Consider the following 25,698-nt stretch of genomic DNA (forward strand, 5'->3'; position numbering starts at 1 on the left):
TGGTTCTTACTGGTACTTGAATGTGCATACTTCATAATTTCCAAATTTTCTGCTATAAAATAAAGTATATCTTGAATTCTGACTACAGAGAGTGTTTTGCTACTCCAGAAAATTCAGATTCATGTTACCAGACTTCACTTTCCTTCCTGTCTGATATTAAATATGATTAAGATAAAATCCTAAAGACTGTAATTATTCACAATAATGAAAGCAGGAGAATAAAGCTTCAAAAGTGAACATCCAAAAGAGACTTGAGTTACAAGGAATTAAAAAAGGAGTCTGGGGTGCATCTGGGAGGAACATAGAACTGAAAGTGTTTCTTAAAGATAAGGCTGTATTATGATGGGACGTTTTGAAGGAAAATTAGAATCCTTTTCTGCTGACAGCGCACAGTGAAATATGACTGATAGAACTGTTTTCTAACGCAGCTTTGCTAGCTGTGTGGATGGGGGCCAAGCCACATTTGAACTGTTTCTGAAACCAGACAAATAGGCATTGTTTATCCTAGACTAGCCAAACTATTTCAGAGAACAGTTCAGTCAGACCAACATTCATTTCCAGTCTTAATTAGTTTTCAGAATGACTGTAGAGGGAGGACATTTTTCATCCATGTCCTTTTTGACTGTCTCTTTCTTCTCCCCTCCAAATCTCCCTATTCTTCATCCCGCTGGAGTAATTGCAGCCGTCGGTAATTGCAGTGGAAGCGCATGTGGAGCTAAACTGAGCCCTGATGGAGTTGGTGTGCTGCACACCTGCTGCAGGCGGAGTGAGAGCAGTGTTGAAATGCTAATGCCCACCCTGTACTACCATTCCTGCTGTTACACTGCCGCTGAAGGCTGTAGTGGGATGGTTCTGGAAAATACTTGATTAGTATACCTTTCTGTTGTCACTAAGCTATTGTATTAATTTGAACCACTGTCTTAATCATCTTCAGTCTTTAAAAAGACTATTGAAAACTTCCAGAGGCATCTCACCAAGTATTCTTTACCTGCTGTATTTAAAAAAAAAAAAAAAGAGCAAAATAAATCCTTTTCTGAAGCAGTTGTGTGTTGTTTTTTTTAAATCTCTGTAGCTTTGCACAAGTGGCAGGTTATTGATACCATGTTCTTCAAGTTAGCAACAGCTTCTGAAAATGATAATCCCAAGTTAGTTTTGGTTTTTACCTGCAAAAATAGTAAGGACTGCTATATCTGTTAAATAAGACATTCAGAAGAGAAGCATCAGAAACCTCAGTCTTACCAAGGAAACAGATGAGTTGCCAGAAGGAAACATTTTTCTGTCCTTGTGTATCAACAAATTTTTGTTTGTGTTGTCTTCCTGTCTAACCTCACCCACCGAGTTATTACTGAAAAATGCAATCTTAACTGAAAGGGAAGACAAATTGTTAAGTAATTGTTGAAAATATTTAGCAAAGGGCTTGTAGGTTTCTACTCAGCTGTGTAAGATTTATTTACAAGAGTGTTAAGTCATTAAATGCTTATAATCTGAGAATATGCACACCCACATGGGCTTTTCTCCAGGTTTTCCCATCAAATGAGACAGAATGTGAACTTCAACACAGAATCAAGAAAAAATTGTTTTAATAATCGGTTCTCTATCTTTGCAGAGTCTTGCAGCTAAGCTGTAATCTGGTTCTCATTAGAAGGGGTTGGGTATAGTTGTATACTCCGGGAGTTTGGACAAGTTTCTGTAAGATAACAACCTAGGGGAAAAATGTGCTCGGCAAACCCTTTACAATGTAACGGGGAATTTCTGTGTGATGTTAGTTGTTTTCTCTTTGAGACATTAACCACATTGTAATATTTTTTTTCTTCATTAAGCCAAGGACCCTTGTCATCCATAAGAGCAGCAATCAAGAGATGTAAGTCTACTTTTCCTATTCTTTGAGAACCATAATATTGTAAGATTGCTACATCTTTGTTTTTAGTAACTGGTTAACTTTACATGTGAAAACAAAGTAGCAAGCAGGCTTTTGGAGGGCTGTAATTTCTTTCTCTTTTTTTTGCTTCACATAGACCATCCTTTTGCTTTGATGACAGGCTGTTCCTTCTTGCCAGTTACTAATGTTTTCTGATTTACGCACTAATGCATTTGTGCACAGATGTAATTGGTCCATCTCTGAAGAACTTGGGTGACACACAACCAGTTTTTAGTTCACTTGACAAAGCAGAAGATAGTTCTATTTTAGTAGAAACTTGCATCAACTGCTCCTTGACCACAATTAGAGTCATGGTCTGGGCTCACTTTGGAAAACAAAAAATTGTTTATAAATCTTGAATGAAAGTCCAAACTCTTATTCCCTGATTTCATAGTTTATCTCCTTTTTCCCTTTCCCTGCTCATGATATTTCCCAGCAGAGAATTTCTTTAGCTTCATCTTCCAAAGTATTTTACTTTACTGCTGTTTCTTTCTTCTGCTTTTCATTTTTATTTCCTCTCTGTCCACAATTTCCATTTCATATTAATGAAACAACCCTCAGGATTCTGCTATGGGGGAAAATAAATTAGTGTATGTACTACTGATTTGTTTCTCCTGGGCTTATTAGTCAGGGACCCATTAGTATGGATTAGGCTGGAGGCAGTCAAAGGGGATCATGAAAGCATTATTCAGAGCAAATCTTACATGGTGCTTGTAGTTAAAATGCAGCACTTTATCTCTGCTGTTGCTGCCATAGATAGGAAAGTGGAAAACACGGACAGCCTTTTGTGGTGGAGTCAGAAATTGATTCAAGGCTGCCTAAGCCCCAGTACCTTATCTGAGGAAATGTCTAAAAGATCATTAAGCAATTGATACCCGTGTTTTTGAAAATATGGTTGCAAGTGGTACTTTGTTTTGAGGCACAATCAAGTAAAAAAAACCAACCTAGTCAAGAAGCTCTGGCTCATGTTATAACATTATACTTAATATTAATATGTAAATAACTATGATGAAATACAAGTACCGTGTGAATTATTCAGATAATAACCTAGAAAAAAACGTCCATGCAAATATCAAGGCATTGTACATGAAACCATAGTTCTTTGTATGCCAGTAACCATACCTGTGGATGGACCTAAATTAAAAATGGACCCCGAGTAATTCCTAACTCCTCTTGCAATTAATCTGGAAGAAGTATGGCATTCTCTGGAAAAGTGTATTTCCCTAGAAGAGTTAGAAATCTATTTTTATTTCTTAATCACAGCTTCTGTGGGTTCTTTAGCTCTAATTTTCGACGAACATGATGGGTACGTGCAGGGTTTCAACTTTTGAACCTGTGGACAATACTTTATATGGCATTGTATTGATAAGTCTCCCGGTGTCTTGTGGCCAAAGAGGAAGAGGGTTTATTTTCCTTTCAACCACCTTGACTACAACTCTGGATAGAAAGACGGTGTCATTTTGTTTCAATTGTTTGACAGCTCAGTACAATTCAGAAAAGCAAATACGCATGTGAACATGAGATGTGCTCAGGAGTAACTTTTTAATCTCAACTCTTCAAAAGTTACCCCTGGTTTTGTAATAATGATCTCGGGCCAGGACACACCACTAAATCCAGCTCCCACTGAAGTCAGTGAAACTATTTCCATTGATGCCACCACAGCAACATGCACAAGAATGCCAACAAAAGTAAAAAGAGGCAAGCCAAGTGCTGCAGACCAAGGGTAGCAATGGTTTCTCTCACTTCTCCATTCTTCCAGAATAGGGTGGCATTAAGGAGCAGGGCTACAGAAGCAAGTTTGCTGCTTTAAAATGTTCGAAGAACCTGCAAGCTTGTTCCATTCTCATTCTATCCTAAGCAAACATCCTTCATTCAGCCACATATTTGCTTGTATACAGCTTGTATGCACTCTGAGGCTGTGGCTTCCCATTTGGCAGTTTTGCAGCCATTTTTGGCTGCGGATTTTGTTTGTTTTTCATTTTTGTTTTGTTTGAGGGCTTCCTAGGTTCTTTTGGCTCTCAGTTCTGTGACCTCATTCTCTCCCCATCTGTACAAACATTTGCGCTGGCATAATGCAGGGAATAGTGCAGAGGCAGGAATATACAGCCCAAGGAAAGGTGTAGGGAGGAGTGAAGTGCCTTCATAAATCATTATTGTAAAATTTGAGTGAAACTACAGGCTTGCTCTAAGGGTGTAGTTATGTAGATTTTATTCAGCACCAATGCCAATCTCTGGTGCACAGCAGTTTGGTCAGCTGTGAAAAGGGTATTTCACCTTACTGGGGGTGGAAAGAGGAATCCCCACCCCCCCTAGGTTGTTTTTGATCAGTTCCCTCACTGAAGTTGCCCAAAGAAGAGCTGGAGCTGGGAAGCAGAGGCAGGAAACAGAGACCACTCTTGGAGGTAGCACATCCCTTCCCCTGTGCTGCTGGTGATCTGAGCCCAAGGTGAGCAGGTTCAGGGAGATAAAATGGACATAACTGTACAGAAAGTGCTTATTTTTTTATTTAACACTGAATACTAATGTTTGTTCAAAGGGGACAGAGGTCCGTGTTTGGAAAGGAAATTGGGCATCTCCATCTCTTTTAGCTACATTCAAGCATTAAATCAGCCCAGCTCTAATGTCAGACAATCTAACATTTCCCTGAGATGCCTGGAAACAGAACCAAAAGAAAAGGAGCAAGGCCTCCCCCTTGTGCCAAGAAATAGTTCAGGAGAAAAGCTTCAACTCTTACTTCAGAAATGCATGAAATTTTCTGATTTACTATGAACCTCCACTGCTACAGAAATAGTCTAATCAGATTTTGGGTGAAATTAGACTTTTTTTTCTGATGTTGTCTTGAGGATTACCTAATTCTTTTAGTGTTCCCTGAAGAAAGGCCTCCACAGCTATGTAACACACAAAGACTGCAAGCATGGCCTCTTGCACGGGGTCATTCTGGCAGCTCTTTCGGTGTATTGCTTGATAGGTAGGGGAGGGAGTGCTTGCCCACACTTGAAGCTGTCCTTGAGATACTACAATGAATAGCCTTTACTCCTAGGCAGCTATATAGTGAGAAGAATTAAATTCTCAGTCTAATAGTCTACATATTTCATAGGACTGACAGTAGAAATGTCTAGCCTGGTGTTAGAAAAGCATTGAAAGAAGCTGGTTTTTTAAATATTAGCACACATCCTCGTTGTAGGAAGTAATATTATTACTTTAAAACCCACTCATAATAGTTAATATGAATTAACTGAAAAAGTTCATTGGGAGGATCATGTTTACTCACAGCTGCTGGAAGGGACAATAATCAGAAAAATTTGGAGCTTGATTTCTCACAAGGCTTGGGCTATTTGAGGCTATGGTTCCAATTTTTAATGCAAAATTAAACTTGCTTTTAAAACACTCTGCAATGACAAAACTCTTCAGTATTTCATACAGACTTACTAATGGAAACATATGAATATTATTTTGCAATGTCTATATTGTGGAAGCACTCAGTGCTCACAACAGGATGGTATCTCTGAGCAGATCCCTGAATGAAGTTTATAGTTGCCGCTATGCTGCCTTTAAAGATTGCCTGAAAGACTGTAAATTCTAGCCCAACTCTCTTCCAAAGACTCCAAAGTACATGTCAGGCTTCTGTTGCCACCAGCTTGTCTGTAGCATCGTAATTTATGGGCAATACTCATGGTTTTACTTATACAAGCATCTTGATTTCGTATCTTGAAATGCTCTCTGCACCATACTCTGTGTGTGTTTCAAGTAGAAATAACGTATTAAGTGGATTTGACAAGTAGGACCCCAGAGAAGAAACAGCGGAGGAAAAACATTTGAAACATAAGTATATAGCACAAACTCAGTACACTTTACAACTGCACATTCAAAAGTAATTGAATAAAGCCCAGTAAATAGTGCTTGTAAGAAATATGTAGAGAAAATGAACCTGTAAGTGACTAATCTGTCCTCTATTTACAATATTACTGTTAATCCTTTACTTGCTTAAATTCTACTATACTAGGTTAAACACATTTAGATGCCTCTTTGACACTACTGGAAATAAATAGTGACAATGTTATGAGTTGATTTGGCATTTTTTTCTTTTCCCTGATACCAATAAAGTTATAAGATTAAGAAGTGTGGATTTTATGCACTGTTTTTCCTCTCCCACCTTTTAACTGCTTTGCTTATCTTTTACTTAAATACTGCTAAGTATATGCTTCTGAAAATCTCCACAATTCTCACCCTGAACATTTCTCAGTGTGGAAGTTGAGGAGCCAACTGCCTTCAGTTGTCAATATGTCTACGAGCACTAAAATACATTTCCATTGACTCCCCTGATGGAAGAAAGTTTTTTTAAAATCTTAAAGCTGTCATAATTTGAAATCTTGGGGGGGGGGGGGGGGGGGGGGGGGAGGGGGCGGAATTAATAGAATACTTTCTCAAGGCAGTCCACAAAGGGAATGAAGAATAGACTTACAGGATCAAAAGACCGCAAGGCCGGAAAAATGGCGATGGGTGTCTTGTTTTGTTTATAAATCAGTTGTGTGCTCTATTTTAAAAATTCATGTCTTCTCTCATACACTTTTGAATTTAAATTCCTTTCTCTGAAATGGTAAAGGAATAAAAGCCTTACAGGTCTGGGAGCAAGGATTGTTTAGAGAGTTTCTATTTTCTGTTCTCTAGCATTTATGAAACTCCAAGGAATACATGAGAGCAGAAGATGGAGTAGCTTTTACCTCTGTTCCTACTGTGGATTTAAGAACTTCCAAAACAAAAGATGTTCTAAAAGTGTGGATGTAACAAAAATGTGACAGGAAAAAGAGGGGAGTGATTGATGGAAGGAAGGATACTGTCAAGGTCCTTAAGAAATAAATGTTTATATTAAACGGATGCGTACGTGGAAGTAGCTTGATTCCATAAATACTTGGGAGATTTTTTCTCAGCCCCCCCCCCACCCCAAATTGAGCACATTCTAAAAACACATATGATGGCTTGGATATTAGCCCTTTTGAAGAGACATATTTATATCTGCCAGTAAAGTTGTTTTTATATAAATACTTCAGATGTTTTGTTTTCAAGTAAATTCACTTGTTTACTTGAAATTTGAAGTGTGATGGGTTACATAGATACCACGCTGGAGTTCTTTTGCCTATATTAAGAAAGGAAATAGGTCTTTTAGACTTTTTTTAGGCTTTTCATATTTGTTGTACTAACTTGAATAAATAGAAGTCACTTAGAGTTTCACAGGAGAAAACACCATGTAGAATTTATTTGAAAATGAAGAAAGAATGAGATTTTGACAGGTTTATCGATTCAGGTTTACATACCTCATTTCTAATGCACTTACCATTGTAATTCAGCTATACCCCAATCAGATGTACTGAATACATTTACCAAATGAACACTTTCTTCCATCATCTTTGCAAAAGTAATCTTGGAATTAGTTGATTTGGGTCAGTTTGTTTTGTTTTTTAATTCGATGTGTGTATTAGATCATTGCTGTGTTAAGATCTCTCAAGAGGAAAGTGAAGGTGAGGCATAGGGTATTTTTATTAACTTGTTTTAGCCAAACAATTTTTAAAGAACAGGTTTAGGAGATGTGCAGTCATGCACAGAACTTCGCAGTGTGCCTCTTACTGGGATCAATCTGCCTGCCCATGTCTCTTCAGTAGATGGGAGTATAAATTATGGGATCCCAGCTTCTTTGCATCTGTATCAGCTCCTAGGTGTAACACATTGTTTTTGGAAGGGAAAAAGTGCAGACCCAAATAAACCACGTTTTTAAAGTAAATAAAGCATTGAAAAAGATTTGACTTCCCTCTCTTTGTTCCTACAGTGGCTCTTTGTTGAGCCATACAGTGGACATTATCATATTCAGTTATATTCTTCATGGTTAATTTATTGCAAGGGAAACTTCTAAACAGCCATTGTTAAAATCAGCATGAGATTAGAAATGAAATCTGCTTTTATTTTAGTATTTAATGCACTATTGAGAATAGACATTGCAGTTGTCCTCTTACAAAGCTGGCACGTGCCCTGTCCTTGCGTGACTAACCCATTTGATCATGGTTTCTGGCACTCTGACGCCTTGGCTTGTTTTCCTTCACCTCCTCGTCCTCTTCTGTAACCCCTTCTTTTTTTTCTCTAGCACTCATGAATAGTGCACATCAAAAATGCCCTGTGGAAGAGGTACGTCTGGCACAATACTATGTGACTCTTGAATCAAGTATGCTTTGCCGATTGCAGCTAATGATTCTGTGATGGCATAGGAACAGCGTAATTGTCAGCTTTTGCACAATAAGACTTTACCACTTCCTAAATTGCACTTGCAATCCAAAATTTGTCCCTCAGATCATTTCCTTTTCTCTCTAAAGAAATCAAAGTGAAAATACAATGTGGCCATTGAAAAAATTATTTGAATGTAAATATGGCAAAAATAGAAAAATGAAGAGGTCAGGATTCACTTCTTTTATGTAACTTAAAACATATGACTTGGAAAAAAAACCCCACAAATGTTACTGATTTTTAATCTACAAGTGGGTAAACTTTAGGAAGTTTCTAGCTGGGAACATTTAATTTTTTCCTTTTACATGAAGGAGGGGGAAATAGCTTCTTAAATTTTGTGCCTTAGTACTTTTCATTTCTCTAAAACAAATGAGATTTAAAAAAGCTTAAAGAATAAATCTCAGAAGTGAGCCATCAAAAGCAAAGCCAGATGTGTTTAACTCTTCTTTTTGTTTTATTCATGGGTTGTTTCAGCTAAAAGAAGTTTCAGCTCCAGGTTCACCACAATGCAGGATGCAGGGACAAGTAGTGAGGAGGAAAGGGGGCAGGACCATCTCTCTTGGTGGTAACTTGAACATATAATGACTTAAGTCATTACGAAATAGCACCCTAAACCTTTTAAAAACTTCTCATATTTAATACAATTATTTTTTTTTTAACTTGGCCACTCTTAAAATCTGGAATTTATGTTCTCCATTTCATTGATAGTGGATTGGTAAGGGCTGTGCTATTATCTTATTGCTGTGACAGTGTATTTTAACCTCTTCAAAACTTTTGTTTCTTTTCTTTAAATAGCTTCTCGGACCTCTAGCCATAGCGAACAGCAGAGGGATAGAAGGTATGATGATGTTTTTTATATTACAATTAGGTGTTACTATAAAACTTGTTAGATTCTGTCACAGTATTGCCTTTTATGGCTTTCTCCTCTAGGGTGTTTCTTTTCTCCTTCTCTCTTTTCTTGGTATGTTTAAAAATAAATTAGGCAGGATAAAATAAATATCATGATTCTTAAACACAAGAGTTTGAGGAGTTTTCTCATCAACTTTTGTGTGTCTTTAAAGAAGAATGTAACCAACTATCAGACCTCTGCAGAACTGTTTTACTTTCCTGACATCTATTTACAGGATCACTTCACAGTGCCAATAAGCACACTTTCAGGTCTCCTTCCAGTTTCTCAAAGGATATTGAGAAAAGAGGTCACCAACCTGGACAGCTGGTGAGCTGAGTCTGCCATTCTTTCAGGTGTCAAGGAACTGTAGCCCTCTTTTTTTAAAAAATTCTTTTTACCGTAATTTTAGAAGTTACACTTCTGCAGGTTTTTTTTTGGGTCAGCAGACAGAAGCTTCTATAGGCTTCATACTCATGAAACTCCTCAAAATATATTTTGTGTAGGACTCTAGATTGATCAGTAGTACTCTGGGGCATGTTCTGGGTACGTGGGCCATCACTGCAGCCTATGCTCTAAGGCAGTTGTTACAGGGATAAAACAGGGGTAGTACCTATAGGTCTTTAACTGCCACAGAAATCCCTATGGTACTGGCTGCTGTAAGGACGTAGGCCCTGCCCCAAAAGCCTGTGAGACTTGCTCTGCCCCACTTTAGCACAGTGGGAGGTTTCCCTCGAGGTCTGAGGATAGACAAGTTTTTAGGTAGCCAGCCAGAAGCATCTGGTTTCTACTGTTTTCATATCGTAGCAGGCTAAGGGCAAACACATGGTTAGTTTTCATTATTTCATGAAGAGTAAGATTTCTTCCATCTGAGTTACATACACTTGTGTTGAAGGACTTTAAGCATGTAAATTATTTCACTGAAGCCAATAAACCTACTTTTTGGCTTAGGCATTTAATTAGGTGCTTTGAATGGAAGCCTAAGTGCTTGTTAGAAAGGTCAGGTAAGTTACTTTGAAAGCAGGGAAAAACACCTCGGGTTCAATCAAAAAGACCTGAACTATTTTGATTTCCCATGTAGAGAAAACCTTGGTCTTTTGTACTTAAAAGAACTATTTTTAAATGGTTTAGGTAATTATTCCACTTTGCCTTCATTTCCAGGCGTCCTGAAATTACAATAGTTGCTGCTGAACCCCTCCGGCCATCCTCCTGGTTTCCAGGTGCAAGCCCTGTTGCTCCTCAAGGATTAGGATTCCCTTCTGCTTCATCTCATGCTCAGTGGAGGAGAAATGAGCATATTCCAGCTGAGGTGAGTGTGAACTTACATGATATGTGTTTGATTTACAAAGGTAAAAAGCACATTAAGTTAGAGAGGAATAGGGTTTTTGCTTGCTTAGGCTTTCATCATATTGGATAAAAGACTATGACAATGTTCTTTTCCTCTGCATATGTTAATTCAATATTTTTAAATTTATGTGCTTTTTATTTGAAGGATCACATCTGGGCGTCCATTAATATTTATCTCTGTTTTGTAGCTTCCACCATCATATGAGCAGGTGATAAAAGAAATCAATCAAGTGCAAGTCAATACAACAAATAACAATAATGCTGCTGCTCCTAGACATACCACTACTTCTGCAACACAAACTGACTTTCCGGAGGAACTAATCAGCCGTTTGCCAGGAAGTAATGTAAAAACTAGTGTGCCTACACACTGGGAATCTGCAGTCTATCCAGGTGAGGCTATTTTGAATTTCTCATTGATGAAACCTTACTCTGTCTCCTGAAGATGTCTTTTATTACTGGTCTGTGCAGCGTTTAATATGAATAACAGTTACATTTCTGTGGATGATTACTTCTGTAAATTTATGTAAAAATTGTGTCTTCTGATGAACTACCGTTGCATTCACAGTCAGATTGTAATTAGATCTTAAATTTTTGCTCAATTCAGCCATAATAACAATTGCTTTAGGGCCAGAGGAGCTCAGATGTTCAATCAGAATAGCAGCAGAGTTACACATTCAGACTGAGAAGTGTGCAAACCAAACTGGGGAAGTTACTGTACTATTCTTTGGTCTAGGTGTTGCTTTCATGCCCCTCATGCTTTAAGCTAACAAGCAGTTTTGAACTCACAATGTGTAGACAACCGTGCATTTCAGCAATCTTCAGCTTCTTCCTATAGTTCATATATTTTTCATTCATCTTTTTAAAAAGAGATCTATGGTTTCACAAGCAGCAGTAAGTTATGAGTGAAAACATAATTTTTACCATCCTGATTGCTTACAAAAAATAACATAAATAAAGAGTTGTGGAATAGATAACTAAAACCTTTTCCTTTTCTCTTAGCAGTGCAGAGTCCTCTTAAACCTCCTAGGCCTTCTGCATCTCTCTTGAATAGGTCTCCTTCAGAAAATGAGAATCCCTTAATAGTCTTTGAAATTTCTGAAGGTCAGAGGTGCCAAGAAAATCCCAATGCTGTGATATGTCCTGTGCCAAAGCCAAGATCGAGAAGCAATCTCAGACCTGTGGTCAAAAATACTGAAAGTAAGATAGACGATGGAGAAGAAGTGAACCAGCCTACCACAAAAAGGCAGCAACCTCCAGTTCAGGAGTCACCTCTCTTAGATGATAGCTTACTGGACAATCACTTGGTGATGGACAGCATGAGTACAGAAAAGAGCCAAAATAGTATTGTTTCAAGGATCAAAGTTTTTGAATCCCAAGGAACTAATGATACCTCAGGATTATCAAAAAAGCCAGAAATTGCTCCTCGTTCATTTGCCCCAAGACCTGTTACTGCAAAGAAGCCAGTAGTTGCTCCAAAGCCAGGAGTAAGCAGAATTTCAGGAGACTGGGATGCATGGACAGAAAGCAAATCGACACCTTCCAAGGAACTGCAGCCTCAACCTGAAGTAGTTGGGAGCAGTGTTACAACCAAACCCGAACTGCCAAAGAAGCCAAAACCTGGCCTTGTTAAAAGTAGTAGTAGTGATTTTCTTGATGCAAGGAGTGGATCAGTTGCAGAGAACAGCGATGGACAGAAGAAATTTCCTGTTCCTGCTCCAAGGCCTCTTGTTCCTAAGAAGTCATTTTATGCAGAAAATCCTGCACTTCCTTTGGCCTCACTAAGACCGATTGCTGCTCCCCCACGGGCTTCCATATCTGGCCAAGAGAAAGTTTTCAAGTCTCTGGGGGAATCGTCACCTGCAGCCAACTCCTCAGCACCTACTTTGCAAAATAAACTAGATGTGGAAGAAGACCTGATCAGTTTTGATGATGATGTTTTGCCCCTAAGTCCAGCTTGTGTAGCTACAAATAACATCAGTTCTGAAGCAGCAGCAGGTAAGAAGAAATTTTTTCAAACTGTCACTGTGGTTCATTACTCTTTGCAGGTGTATGAGTCTGTGTGGGTTATGTCTGCCTGTCTTGATGGGGTTTATGTGTATATATGAAATTCTTGGGTTTATATTATGTCAACATCACTATGAAATTACTTGAATTTCGAGACTCGGGAGGCTTCAGGGCTATATAAATCTCATAACTTGCCTGCTGGATTTATTACATGATTACTAAAATAATGATAAAAGATTTGTTGATGTACACTAGATATCACTTCCAGAATGTATCACAGTTCTCTCTGGGGAATTTGGAACATCTGACTTCTCGCCATCTAATCTGACTAATTTATTTGAGTGCCTGAAGTTCTGTAGTGGAAACCTAATCATCTAGAGAAGCAGCAAGATTTGTGGCATCTAGGGAAAATTGTGATCAAACATACTGGGATACTCTGCTTGTCTCACCAGTGCCTACTTATTTTCTTTTTCCTAGCTTTGTCTTGTCTTGTCATGCGACTCTATGCTTGTTACGCAAATTCAATTTTTTCTAATAAGTGAAAACAGTTATTACATATGTACAGATTTATTACTACCACCACTACATCCCTTTCATAAACCTTGTTTGATTCCATTAAGTGCTTGGGGTAGAATTTTTTTAATGGTTTTTTTGGTAGTTTAAGACACAGCTGAGTGTTGGGCTGTCATTAAATTTTATAGCAATAGGTTTTTCCCTCCTAATGTTCAAGAATGTCCTGATTTAGCTTAGCAGTCCCGTTGTAATCCAGGTCGAGTTCTGCTTTAAAACAGATGGTGTATCATACAAAATGCTTGTTTAAGGGACTAGCTATGATTTTTTAATCTTTTTTTTAACCTCATGTATTGAGTTTATGGGGCAAGGTTTTGCTGGGGGGGGGGGGGACGGGCTACAGGGTTGGCTCTGTGAGAAGCTGCTAGAAGCTTCCCCCATGTCTGATGGTGCCAATGCCAGCCAGCTCCAAAATGGACCCACCGCTGGCCAAGGTGGATCCCATCAGCAACAGTGGTAGCACCTCTGTGATAACATATTTAAGGGGAAAAAGTTGCTGCGTGAAACCGATTGCAGCCAAAGAGAGGAGGGATAATATGCGAGAAGAACAACTGCAGACACTAAGGTCAGAAGAAGGAAGGAAAGGAGGTGCTCCAGGTGCCAGGGCAAACATTCCCCTGCAGCTCATGGTGAAGCCCACGGTGAGGCAGGCTGTGCCCCTGCAGCCCGTGGAGGTTAATGGTGGAGCAGATCCCCACCCTGCAGCCCGTGGAGGTTAATGGTGGAGCAGATCCCCACCCTACAGCCCGTGGAGGAACCCACGCCAGAGCAGGTGGGTGCCTGAAGGAGGCTGTGACCTCCTGGGGGAAGTCTGTGCTACAGCAAGCCCCTGGCAGGGCCTGTGGCCCCACGGACAGAGGAGCTCCCACCAGACCTACTGTGGAGCAGTCTGTTCCTGGAGGGCTGCATCCTGTGGGAGGGACCCATGTGGGAGCAGTTCGTGAAGAACTGTAGTTTGTGGGAAGGAGTCATATTGCAGAAGTTTGTGGAGAACTGTCTCCTGTAGGAGGGACCACACTCTGGAGCAGGGGAAGAGCATGAGGAGTTCTCCTGCTGAGGAGGAAGGAGCAGCAGAGAGAGCGTGCCATGAACTGACTGCAACCCCCATTCCCCTGTGCCCGTTGCAGGGAGGAGATAGAGAAAATCAGGAGTGAAGTTAAGCCCGGCAAGAAGGGAAGGGTGGGGGAAAGGTGTTTTTAAGATTTGGTTTTATTTCTCATTACTTTATTCTGATTTGATTGGTAATAAATTAAATTAATTTTTCCCCAAGTCAGTCTCTTGTCCGTGACAGTAATTGCTGAGGGATCTCTCCCTGCCCTTATCTTGACCCACGAGCCTTGTGTTATATTTTTCTCTCCCCTGTCCAGCTGAGGAGGGGAGTGATAGAACAGCTTTGGTGGGCACCTGGCATCCAGCCAGGGTCAACCCACCACACCTCACTTGTCATTAAACATCTCAGCTTTCTGAAATGAGCAGCATAGATACTGTGTAGTTGTCACAGTAAATTGCTATTAATGATCGTTCAAAAATGTGATTTCTTCACCATTTGTAGATTCTATTGTTAGATGAAGTTCTGGTTTGCTACTGTTTCTGCTCTGTATTGGCATAAAAACCCCAAGGCAGATGTCAGAAGTCCCTTCAGTCCCTGAACTGTTAAGATTGATATGTATGGGCGTACAGACCTCAGGGAAGTTTATGAAACCAGTGAAATAAGGCAAAAGAAGGTCCTGCAGGAGAGGTGATTAGGTCAACATGGATACAAGTGGGTTTTTTGGGGTGGGTTTTGTTTTTTTTTTTTTGGACTGAGAGATTCCAGGAACACTGCAGAAGCTGTACCAAGCCTGGAAGGAGGAAGGGTTACAGGGTGACTGGAGAAGTGTTTCGTACTTATGTCAAGGAAGTATATCACTGATAGTGTCTAGCTGGGAACAGAGTCATGATCATTGTGTCTGGAGACAGGGGTTGTGGACAGGCGCTGTGCATGTGATAGTTTTAGAAGTGCGAGGGATGACTCTTGTTTTCCATAGGGTAAAACTTTCATAGTTTCAGCCATTTTATTATATTAATGTATGCAAGAAGCAGAGGGGAAAATGTAACTGTTCTAAGCAGCAGGCAAGAAAAGAGAATACTTACATTTTGAAAGTGCGTAAAAAAGAAAATTATGTTTTAGCTATATACACTAAAAGACTGCCTTTTGCCCAACCAGAAAAATTAAATAACATTAATTCTTTTGTTAAATCAGGAGTTGGGTGAGCTCAAATGAAAATCACCTGAAAAAACAGCTTTTGTGATGTAGTAGGAATGTCAGTCTTCATCTTTCTGCTTGGTGTCCTAGGTGTCATTCTTGGTGTAATTAAGAATACTTTACATTCTCATGGTTAACAGAAGAATTATTCAGAGAATAGTTTCCTGACAACTTGAGTCACCTGTCCATGATTTTATTCACTCAATAAAATGGCATCTTTGCTGCAGCCCTTTCTTACCTACTAAAGAGAGGAATGTCTGACAGCATTATCACTTTATTACACTGTAAAATTAGGATTCATTCCAAATTTTTACAGGCATTTGTGAGCTCAAGATAATATTCTCTACTCTTGATTGCTAATGTTGTGCTATGTCTTGACAAAGCATCCACAAGAATGCTGGCCTTCTGAAAAATGAGGCAACACGAGGCACTAACACTAGCTATTTCTCATGTTCCCATAGGAACAGCTTAGGATTTGCAAGATGAATCCACAGTAAAATGTTTTGTAAAGTCAAGAAGAGAAGGTCTAATCTTGCTCCCAGTTCCCCAGACCTTTGCGTTTCTTACGTATTTGTCATTGTCCTTATTTAGCAAAATGACAGCACTCTGTTTGTTGTTATGGCAACCCTAGGAAAGGAGGAAGGCTTTTATGCAGTGCTGTTTGAGAAACAAGCTGTTGGTGCTTAGTTTCAAAGAGCAGGGTTACAGATTACAGCATTCACAAAACTTAGGGTTTTTTTCTGATACAGCACAACCCCATCTGGTACTTAGACTAATGTAAATAGAACTGGACTGATCGTTCACTGCTGCTGCTAACACCTGATGGAAAGTAAGAAGGTAAAGCAGTCAGATGAGGAGGGGGGCACAGAAGTTGGAGTGACCATATAGCAAAAGGTGGACCAGGCAAAACAAATTCAGTCTCCACAGCCGTTTACTTGACTGATGTAAGACATCAGCTTCCTCTAACAGAAGGCTGGCATCACCACAGTAATGAAAAGTATTTTAATACTATTTATGAGCAAAGATCAACAGCATTGGCAACAAAGCAGTTTATGGTTTCACCAGTTTAACTGTCAGTGTTTAACTGGTAGTTTTAACTACAAAGCTAGCTGGATGATTTTCTTTCAAGTTTACCTCAGGCAATCCCATGGGTTTCATCAGCATTTGACAGCATCTCCAACGGCACAGCTGTTAGTAGAGTCAACTTGCCCCTGTCCAAACATTAATAATTTTATCTTTGACCTGTATGGAGAGGGGAAGCTGTTCTGGTGCAAATAGAGGCTGGGTACCGAGATCCCTTTCAGAGCTTTCAGCATCCACTCTCCCAGTTGAAGTCTGTGGGTGCTTTGGAAGCTCAACAGCTCTGAGATTCAGAGGTGAACTGTGGCAAAACCTTGCGCCCAGCTTCTGTCTCTGATGGTGGCCCAAGGGAAGTGCCAGAAAGAAGTCAGGAATGACAGGTGTGTAGGGCTGCTTCTTTCATCAGCAGCCAAAATCGATGCCAGTTTTAAGTGCCATAATTTTGGACTCAGAGGCTGGCTAGAGATAATGTTCAAAGCCATTTGTATCCTAATGAAATTCCTTGTGTTCAAGTCAGTTATTGAGAATGTGAAGGCACCTGTTTGGGACTCTAAATCTTGAGATGTTAATGCTTTGATAACAGTTGTGATCTTTTGGATCATCTAGGGTATTTTTACACTTTTCTTATAGCTCAAAAAAGGGATTTGTGCAGTTCATGAAAGTTAAAAGTTTCAGTAATCTGTCAGGTGAGCTCTCTTGTCACTAATCCACTTTTACAAAGGCTTGGAAATGAAATCCTAGTGCAAGTTGAACAGAGTGTAAATTCCATGGCTTCAGAAGATCCATGATTTTACCCGTAGCTTGTATTAGTTGCTATGTTAAAGCATGTAGTGTGCCTGCTTGCTTAATGTTCTGGCAACGTCTATTTTGGACAAAGAAAATATGGTAACAGTACCTTTAAAAGCACAGCATTTAAATTAAAACCTGAAGGTGATCTTGCTAGAATGTTTTTATTCCTTTTCGTTTGTAGGAGTTATTCTTCTTTCTTGTCTGTCTCTCTCTAAAACAGCATGTAATTCACTGATTGCTCTGTGCCTACTATACCAGAACTCAATTTAAACAAAACACTTTGAAAAGTAGTTCAGAGAGAGCCTTACCTTACCAGCAGAAGTCAGCTCTCTCTTTGGATATCTTTGTCATATTAGTGTATTCAATTCTAACAGTAATATGACTAGTAATATGACTACTGCATTTCTTAGTTGTTTTATCTGTCTGTCTGTTTATCTATCTAGCTAGCTATTTCAACATCGTACAAAACTTCATTTCTGCTTGTACGGCGAGAAAAACCCCAACCAAACCAGTGCTGCTGCCCATTTGTGGGTATTGTTCCTTCTTGTGGCATGAATGGTGGAATTTGTATCACATTGTAGTCAATTCAGGAAAACTGCTGCTTGAGTAACTCCAAATTTGTCTGCTGTGGGGATATTGCCCAGCTGCTTGCTTTTAATTGCTTCCTCAGGAAGGAAAAGGAAAAAAAGAACTGAAATAGTTCTAACTGGTAGATTAGTCCAGACGTATCTTCAAAATAATGCAGCTTTTCATAGGGTTCTGCTATGTTACTTCTGATGACTCTTCTTGTGGTTAAAGACACCTGTCTCCTTTTTTGCTTACTATCAAAGGTATCATCCCCAGAAAAGTGAGCTGTCTCATCCATTTTAACCTACTATTTGGCTTAATCCCTGGCAAAAACAGATTTACCTGAAGACATGCTCCTGTGGGGTGGAGTAGTGGAGGTAGAGGTTTGTGCTGTGTCCAGCTGGTTTTGCTACGAGGCTGGCAATCTCCAACAGGAGTGGTAACAAACACCCATTAACCCTTCAGGCATTACAGATGTTTGCTTAGTAAACATAAATTGGAGCCTTCAAGGAGCTTGCAAGTGACTCCACTGTTGCCACAGGAGAGGGCTTTATGTCTAGTTTCAGGAAACAAATCAGGTTTTTAAATTACAGCTACATAATAGATGAGGAGCCTTTAGCTTGTCAAATGCAGATGAATTTGCTTTTGAGTTCCGTGTCTATAGATACTATTAAGTGGTAACATGCAAGTAGTAATGTTCTTAATAATAACTGTCTTCTCTGATGATTAAATCTGCTTACTTGACAAGAATGCTTAAAATGCAGATATCCTTTGATCAGAAACATTGTCAAACAACAACAGCAAAATGCGTATTTAAAAGAAGTGTTTATAAATAAAACTATTTTTTTCCTTTGCTAAAAGCATATGAGATTCTTGCAAGGAGATAGCTAGGTATTTTAAACATTATAAATTCCCTTGTCCTTCACACTTCCATTTAAAAGATTTTCTATCCCCTACTGCTTTCGTCTGCTGTGGAGGTTTCCAGCTTACCTGTTTTGGGGAACTTGAATCTCTTGCCAATGAGCAAGCAAGCATTCATTACCTGGCAAGAACGGGCGAGGCTGCGTTTCTTAATCTCCTGAGTAATTTGAGGGTTTGGGTTTTTTTTGTCACCCACTGTATGTTCAAATACTCTCTGGCATGCAATTTTTGAAGTTAGACCAGGTTATGCAACCAATTTCTAACAACATGACCTTGTGGCTGACCTGTTCTGGGCAGGAGGTTGGATTAGACACCTCCTGAAGGTTCTTGCAATCTGAGTACCCTAGTCTTACTTCAACTGGCAAAATAGATTAATGATGGAACAATAGCCTCCAAACTCTCACATAATAGCTCATGCTGGAGGTATAAGCACTCCTTTTTTTGCCAAAAGTAATGTAATTACTATCACCTTTACTGGTATGGACAAGCTAGCGATGAACCAAATAGTTGTGCTCTTAGATACACACAGATGGCAAGTGTGGGCATTCCTGCGGTCTGGGGGAGAAGTGCTGAAAGCTCGGAAAAAGTCCATTTATATCTTTCTTTGTGTACAATGTAGCACTGTAGTTTTCCACCCCATAAATGCTTGTATTGTCATTAAGTGTTATAATAGCCCAAGAAATTTTGCTGTTCTAGTAGCAGATTTTATTTTAGCTGCTTTCCAACTTTTTAACATTGTGAGTGAGATATTTCATTGCTCAGTTAAGGACATCTTACATTTTCAACAAATACATTTAGGTTGGATCCTCAGTTGCATTTCTTAGGATTATTATTTTTTTTTTAATATACTTTCCAGGGAATATCAAACTCTACATAATTCTTTGACCGTGTGCACTTTCATCATATGGTGGCTAGGCTCCTTTTGCAAACTGCGTGTGAATCCTGTAGACATGCATTCTTCGGATTGGACTCATTCCTCAAAAATAGTGATCACTGGCCTTAAGTTGCCTTGCTTTTTGTGGCGATCCATCAAATGCCAGCAGTCAACAGGGAGCAATGCCTGAACGCCAATGCAAGTAGTTCACTACCTTTTCTCTGCTCTGAGTAGCAGTAAATTTTGCTGGATAACCTCTTCCTGTCCTGAAGTCTTTGCACAACTCTCTTTAAAAATTCTTGTTAATGTGTGAGAAGTTTGAGATTTCTGTTTTGGCATCTGGACATAATGTTTCCAGGAAGAAGGATAATCCTCAGGATAAAGCTTTCTGAAATTACTGTGTGCTTGCTTCAGTGTTGTGTGCTTTTGATAGAACAGTATAAGCAGGTGAAATAAAATTAATGCTTTGGCAACAACATTGGAAAAACTACTTATATGTAAAGGTTGTTACATATAAGAAATTTTCACCAGCCTGCTCAAGCACCTGTTTGACTAAATGTGCCATATCAGGTAAAGCAAATCTCCTTGGCCTGACAAACTATAAATCTTTGAATAAAGCAGGACCACACAGTCTGTTCATAGCCTCTACCAAAATAACTGGGCTAGTCATAAAAAAACTCTGTGAAGACCAGGGAGAAAAATCCTAGAATGTTTTCATAGCAGATTTGCTTGTCTATGCTCCAATTTAAGTCTGAAGCCATACTAAGTGTACTCCTGAATACTGTATTCTTTTTATTTGAGTGTTAGGAGAATGCTGAGAAGCCCGAGTTTCCCCTGAGCTTACTTTCAGGTTATGCACAGATTACATCCTGAAAGAGCCTGCATCCCATTCTCCCTCTCTTCCCCCTCCCCACCCCCACCCCCTTTTTCTTTTTTAATTTCCCGGTCTATTAAAAGACATCGTCATGACCAGATCATGGCAATTTTCCATGCAGAGGGAGCTGCAAATTGCGTATTTGGATAAAGGTGGTGTAGTCCATATTATTCTCTCTGGGTCAAAAACTCTATTTCTAAGAATGGTGAAATGTTAATTTTGATGATGAAAAATATTGGGGAAAACTGAGATTGGAAAATCACTAATGCTGGAATTTGGGTAGGATACCTGTCTAATATGTCTATTTATAGTTGTAAATAGGTTGAGATTTAGAACATCTGAGTGAACTGACGTCAGACTTTCACAGTGTTTCAGCACGGACCCCGTTCCTCTTTGGGATGTTAGCTGTCAGGTTTCCATGAAATGTCCAGCTATATTACTGGTGGGGGCCTGTTGTTGAAAATCTTCCCCCAAGTATGTGTCCACAAGTACCAGAGTAGTTTCATGGGGCTAGGTTTTAATAAAACCATTTGTTGATGAGGCTTGGCTTTATTCTCTGTGCCTGGAAGACCCTGATAACAATACTGTGCTATGTGCAGAGAATGTGTGAGCTTTGCCTGTAACAGCTGATTTAGGGGTTTTTTAATCAAACTTTGAAAGTAGACACAGTTGCATACTTCTGTGGTAGCAAGTGTTGTAATGTCAGCATCAACACCTATCATATTGCACTGTTCTTATCTGTACTGGGAGTACTTCTTGCAGGACTGAGCATCTTCGCAGCAGATAGTACTGGTTGTGCTTTTAGCTTTCCACATCTGATTTGTTTGGAGATTACCCTTATTGCTGTTGAGATGTCTGTTACCATCTTCCTATCACTTACTTAAAGACTACCAATAAATATTTCAGAAAGGTATCCATCTGTCCTGCTCACATGGGCAAAACCTAGCGTTGTTCTGTAACCTCCTAATTTTTTATTTTAAACAAGGATGGTAAATCAGACAGGGAAAAAATCTGTCTCTCCTAAACTGGTAGAAGAAAGAGATGATATATGGTGTATTTGAATACACAGCTTTCGTTTGTTTTTCCTGTGAATAAGCACGTTAAAGGTTGATAACATGTGTTGAAACAGAAGCAGTAGAAAAGTGAGACTAAGGAAGACACAGGCTTTAAGCATCATTATAAAAGTTTAATAAAAAAAAAATCGATAGTCTGTTGATACGTGTTATGAAAAATGCCTTGCAGATTAATTTCCTTGAGCTGAGAAGCTTTAAATGAGTATATTAACAATTCTGTTTTCACACCTCAGTGAATTACGCTCAAATGATGCCCAATTGTTGTTAAACAACATAAAAATTTGATATGTTGTCAGTCCCACTGCACAAAGCAGTCAGTCCCATTGCACAAAGCAGCACAGTCGTTTACTCAGCCAATTTCTGCTGCAAACCCAACTCTGGGGAATGGAATAACACAAACAAGGTAATGAGTTTTAAACTAATTATGAGGTGACAACAGTATAATTGAACATGAGATAATGAGTGCAAAACTAAGGTTCATCAAATGGTTTTCTCAACCTTAGAAATTACTTTTCTCAGACTTAAAAATTACTTCTTGGATTTATTGATGTAGATACCTTCTTGCCAACTGTTGAGTGGTCGAGAAAACCATTTCTACACATAGCAATGATTAATAGTTGACAAACAGCAATTTTTGTACAGCTTTAAATCACCCATAAATTTACAAGAATGCGGATCTGTGATTATTTTCATATTTAGAGCATTTCCACTTGGTTTCACGATGTCTATTTTTTTATAAGATGAAGGCTTTGAAAAACTGTTTCCTCATTGTTCATGCAGAACTTCCTTAACCTTGGCAGAACCTTACCTTGAGAGGTGCTCCACGTGCTGGTGTGTTCCCTATGGTCCTGCTGTGTCAAGGAGCCCATGACTTAGCCCTGCTCACCTTTCTTCTGCTTGCCCTGTGTCTCCAGCTTCCCAAGGGGCCAGTGCAGCTCTGAGGCCCAGCTGCCCTGCTGCCTCGCCAGGGTCACTCCTCAAATATTTCTGTTGTAGAGTTGCCAGATAACTGAAAGAGAGAAGAAACCCCAGGTCTGGTTTTCTTTTTTCAGCCACACTAAAGTCACTCTGAACATCAGTGCAAGAGTAGGTAAATCTTTATTTAATGCAGTTCAAATGTTAGTATTGTAGCTAGCAGACGTAGGTATAAAGGAATAAAAGAAAATTATAACTACAGGCTTGCTTTAAGGCCGTGATTTTTGTTTCTTGTCATGATTGTAGTGCCAGAATGTTGCACCCTTCTTGTGGTCTGTGTTTTCAAGTCCTCTAGAAAAACCCTAGCTCTGATGCAGCTTCCATTGAAGAGACTTAAACATTTTGCTGACGAGTGCTAATCCATTACTTAAACAGCACGATAAGTTTTACCCCTACCTTCTAAAACACTGTGTGTTACCTGTGCCTAGTTCCTGGATGTGCCAGTGTCTTTGGGCACAACGTGATGGAGCCATCTTCTGTCTAGATGGTAACGGAGCTTTTTTTTGACTATAGCCTGTATACCTTTAGCTGTAGACAAATCATTGACCTCTCATGATCTTTTCTACCTGAGGTGTATGCTCGAAGCTGTTTACAAGCAGCCTGTCAGAAGGAATTGATGTGCTTTGATTCATGATTAAAATGTGACATGAAGGTACCCAGGCAGAATTTTGGGGAGCCTGTAGGCAGGCAGGTTATCTTGCCTTGGAGAGAGACCATGGCACAACCCCCCATGGCACTCGTACGTGATGGATATGACTACGAAGAAAGCCTTAAGGCAAGGGAAGGGGCTAGTGGGGGGGGGACATTTGAGCAGCAGTGAACACGCGTCAGCACTGCACTGCAGCATGTTGTCCCTGCTGTGGCTACAGCTGTGCACTGGCAGCGGGAGCTGGGGGCATGGGCAGAGGGGCTGCCAGCTGCAGGCAGAAACACCCAGCAAGGAGGAGCAGCACAGAGGCTGGGGAAGCTGTGACCACCATTGTGTGTGTGTGTGGCAGGACAGTCCATTACGCTGCTATTCAGCAGCTCAGTATTACAGTGTTTTCTCTCTCTGAAATGACTTCGGGACTATTTTTGGTTTGAAAAAAAACCAACAGAGCTTGATGTGTTTGGTCGTCTTCCCCTCTCTCTAAAAATGCCAAATTAAAAAATTTAATTTTTAATTAAAATGCTAAGAAGTTTTTTTTATGAGGTTGTTCATAAATAAATACTGTATTTCTGGATTTTCTTAAATCTTATGTATATTCCAGACACAGATTTCTAGTGTCTTGATAAACTGCATTGTGCTATACTATCCAAAATTATCTGTAAGAAATGATGACTTCATATTACATATTTTTTTAAATCATTTTTTGTAAGTGTTGATGACAAGGTTTTATCAAACACAGGGCTTCCAACTTTGTCAGAAAATGTGGTGGTAGTTTTGAGAAAGGTATGTTTTTATAAAAAGTCCCAAAGAATTTAAAAAGATGCCCAGCATACTTCCTCTCTGAGATTCAGACAGTCCATAAATAACATCTCATTGAGCTACACATCTAAAAAGGCCACCAGAGGAGATAAGACTCAGTTGTTGGGGCTATGAGTATGTGTCATGGAGAATTTATTATCTGGAGTGCTTCTCCAGTTTCTACTTTACACATTTACGATACCGTTAAGCCTTGCCATTTTACTGCAGTTTTTGGTAACTTCATAGAAAAAGGTAGCAGTTGTTAACAACAGAGAAGAGATATAAATGAAGTATTGCTCTTTGACATGAAGCTGTACTTGAGAAAGAACTTACTGATTTGGATTTTATTTATGTACAAGTATTTTTACAGCTGTCTTCTACATGTGCATATGTTCCCGTGCCTATTAATAAGAGACTAGTGCTTAAGTTTGTGAAGCATAGAAAACATTGCTCCTGTCTTACTGGTGGAATGATTGGACAGACTTGTAGAGGAGTGAGTGATATGGGCAGGGGCAGAGCTCAGGCACAACTCCCAGTCCTTGGTCTGAATCAGTCTCTCCCATGACACCAGGTTTATAATCAACAAAATGATGGAGAATCTTCCAGGGAATTAGTTGTTCTACAGCGAAAACATTTTGTAATCAGTAATATTTAAATGCTTTGTTTTGTTTTGTTTCTGTAGGAATTTTGTCTGCTGCAGTGCTGATTGTTTAGCTTTGGAAAGATTGTACTGATTAAAACTTCTTAGTGAATGTGTTCACAGCTATGTCTGCATATCAGAGCAACTGCTTTGAAAACGTTTCCCTAAAGCCATCCTGATTTCAGGTCCATATTACTAAGCAATGCAGTTCTTCTTGTTCAGTGGCTTATATAATCCCAGAAGGCATCTGGAGCATGTTTATGTTAAGTCAACTATGAGTGCAGATGTACAGAAGAAACATGTTATTTACAAAGAGCTGAGTATGCTACTTGCATCAGCCTGATTTAGATCTTTTTTTTATGACTTCCTTGGGTGTGAAATATAAATGTCATTAATAATGAAAGCAATACCTGGTGAGATTTGTGTTCAAGAAATAAATGTGTTGGAATTTTTTTTTTTTTTTCATTTTAGATCCATTTCAGTTCGTCACCAAAAGTGAACCTGCAAAGGAACAAGCAGCTCAACCAGCTTTAGCCCGGAAACCCACTGTGATCCGAATCCCAGCTAAACCCAGGAAATGTAAGTTCTTCTCCCAAATTGTCTGAGAAATCCCTGTCAGAAAGGAATTTTAACTGGGACTTATTATTTACTAATGGAGTTGCTGTTTACTAGCTACACTTGCTGCCAAAGGAATCCTGTGGTAAGTTTGACAAGATGGAGGAGCCAACCTAAGGGCTGTGGTGGGAGTGAGAAACAGCTGGGAGTCGTGTTCCTCTCTCCCTGCCTCCTAGCTACCTCCTCTGGCTCCCTCCCTTGTGCTAAGTTTGATGTCTCTCAAACCTTATGGTGCTAATACATATCTGAGGTGAACAGGGGGTGTGTGGGGGAGCAGGTCTAGAGGCTGGCAGAGAAGAGCTGGAGACCCTTTCAGCAGAAGCAAGCTTGTCTCATCAACTAAACTGTATCACTGAGCTGTACCTTTAATCAAATTGATTTCTGTTCCGGCATCAGCTGAGAATATTTTAATGCTGCTCCCAAGCTACCTGGATGCCAGGCCCCTACTTGTCAAAGGAACAACATTAGTGTATTAAACTTTGCTTCAAACACAGCTTAGTTGGGATGTAAGCATAGTTATCACAGCTCACATCAAAAAGTTCCCTTGACTCTTGTTAGATTTGAAATCTGTGGCCATTTAAGCAATACTGTTTTGGTAGCAAT

General features: G+C 39.5%; 1 protein-coding gene across 7 annotated transcripts in view; it reads left to right on the plus strand.

Annotated features, from left to right (window-relative positions):
* The window catches only part of SH3D19 (SH3 domain containing 19), an 86,504-nt gene that overhangs the window by 39,252 nt on the left and 21,554 nt on the right, over positions 1–25,698 (plus strand). For 4 of the 7 annotated variants that reach the window (XM_037378757.1, XM_037378775.1, XM_037378738.1 and 1 more), the window contains exons 3-8: positions 1,821–1,861; positions 8,984–9,026; positions 10,236–10,383; positions 10,610–10,811; positions 11,421–12,416; positions 24,952–25,059. In XM_037378757.1, the coding sequence (XP_037234654.1) occupies positions 1,821–1,861; positions 8,984–9,026; positions 10,236–10,383; positions 10,610–10,811; positions 11,421–12,416; positions 24,952–25,059 (1,538 nt within the window). Of the gene's footprint in view, positions 1–1,820; positions 1,862–8,051; positions 8,093–8,983; positions 9,027–10,235; positions 10,384–10,609; positions 10,812–11,420; positions 12,417–24,951; positions 25,060–25,698 lie in introns of all 7 variants that reach the window. The other 3 variants (XM_037378797.1, XM_037378786.1, XM_037378748.1) reach the window with 2 other exon arrangements.

Source organism: Falco rusticolus, chromosome 1, assembly GCF_015220075.1.
Source record: "Falco rusticolus isolate bFalRus1 chromosome 1, bFalRus1.pri, whole genome shotgun sequence".
NCBI classification, from domain to species: domain Eukaryota; kingdom Metazoa; phylum Chordata; class Aves; order Falconiformes; family Falconidae; genus Falco; species Falco rusticolus.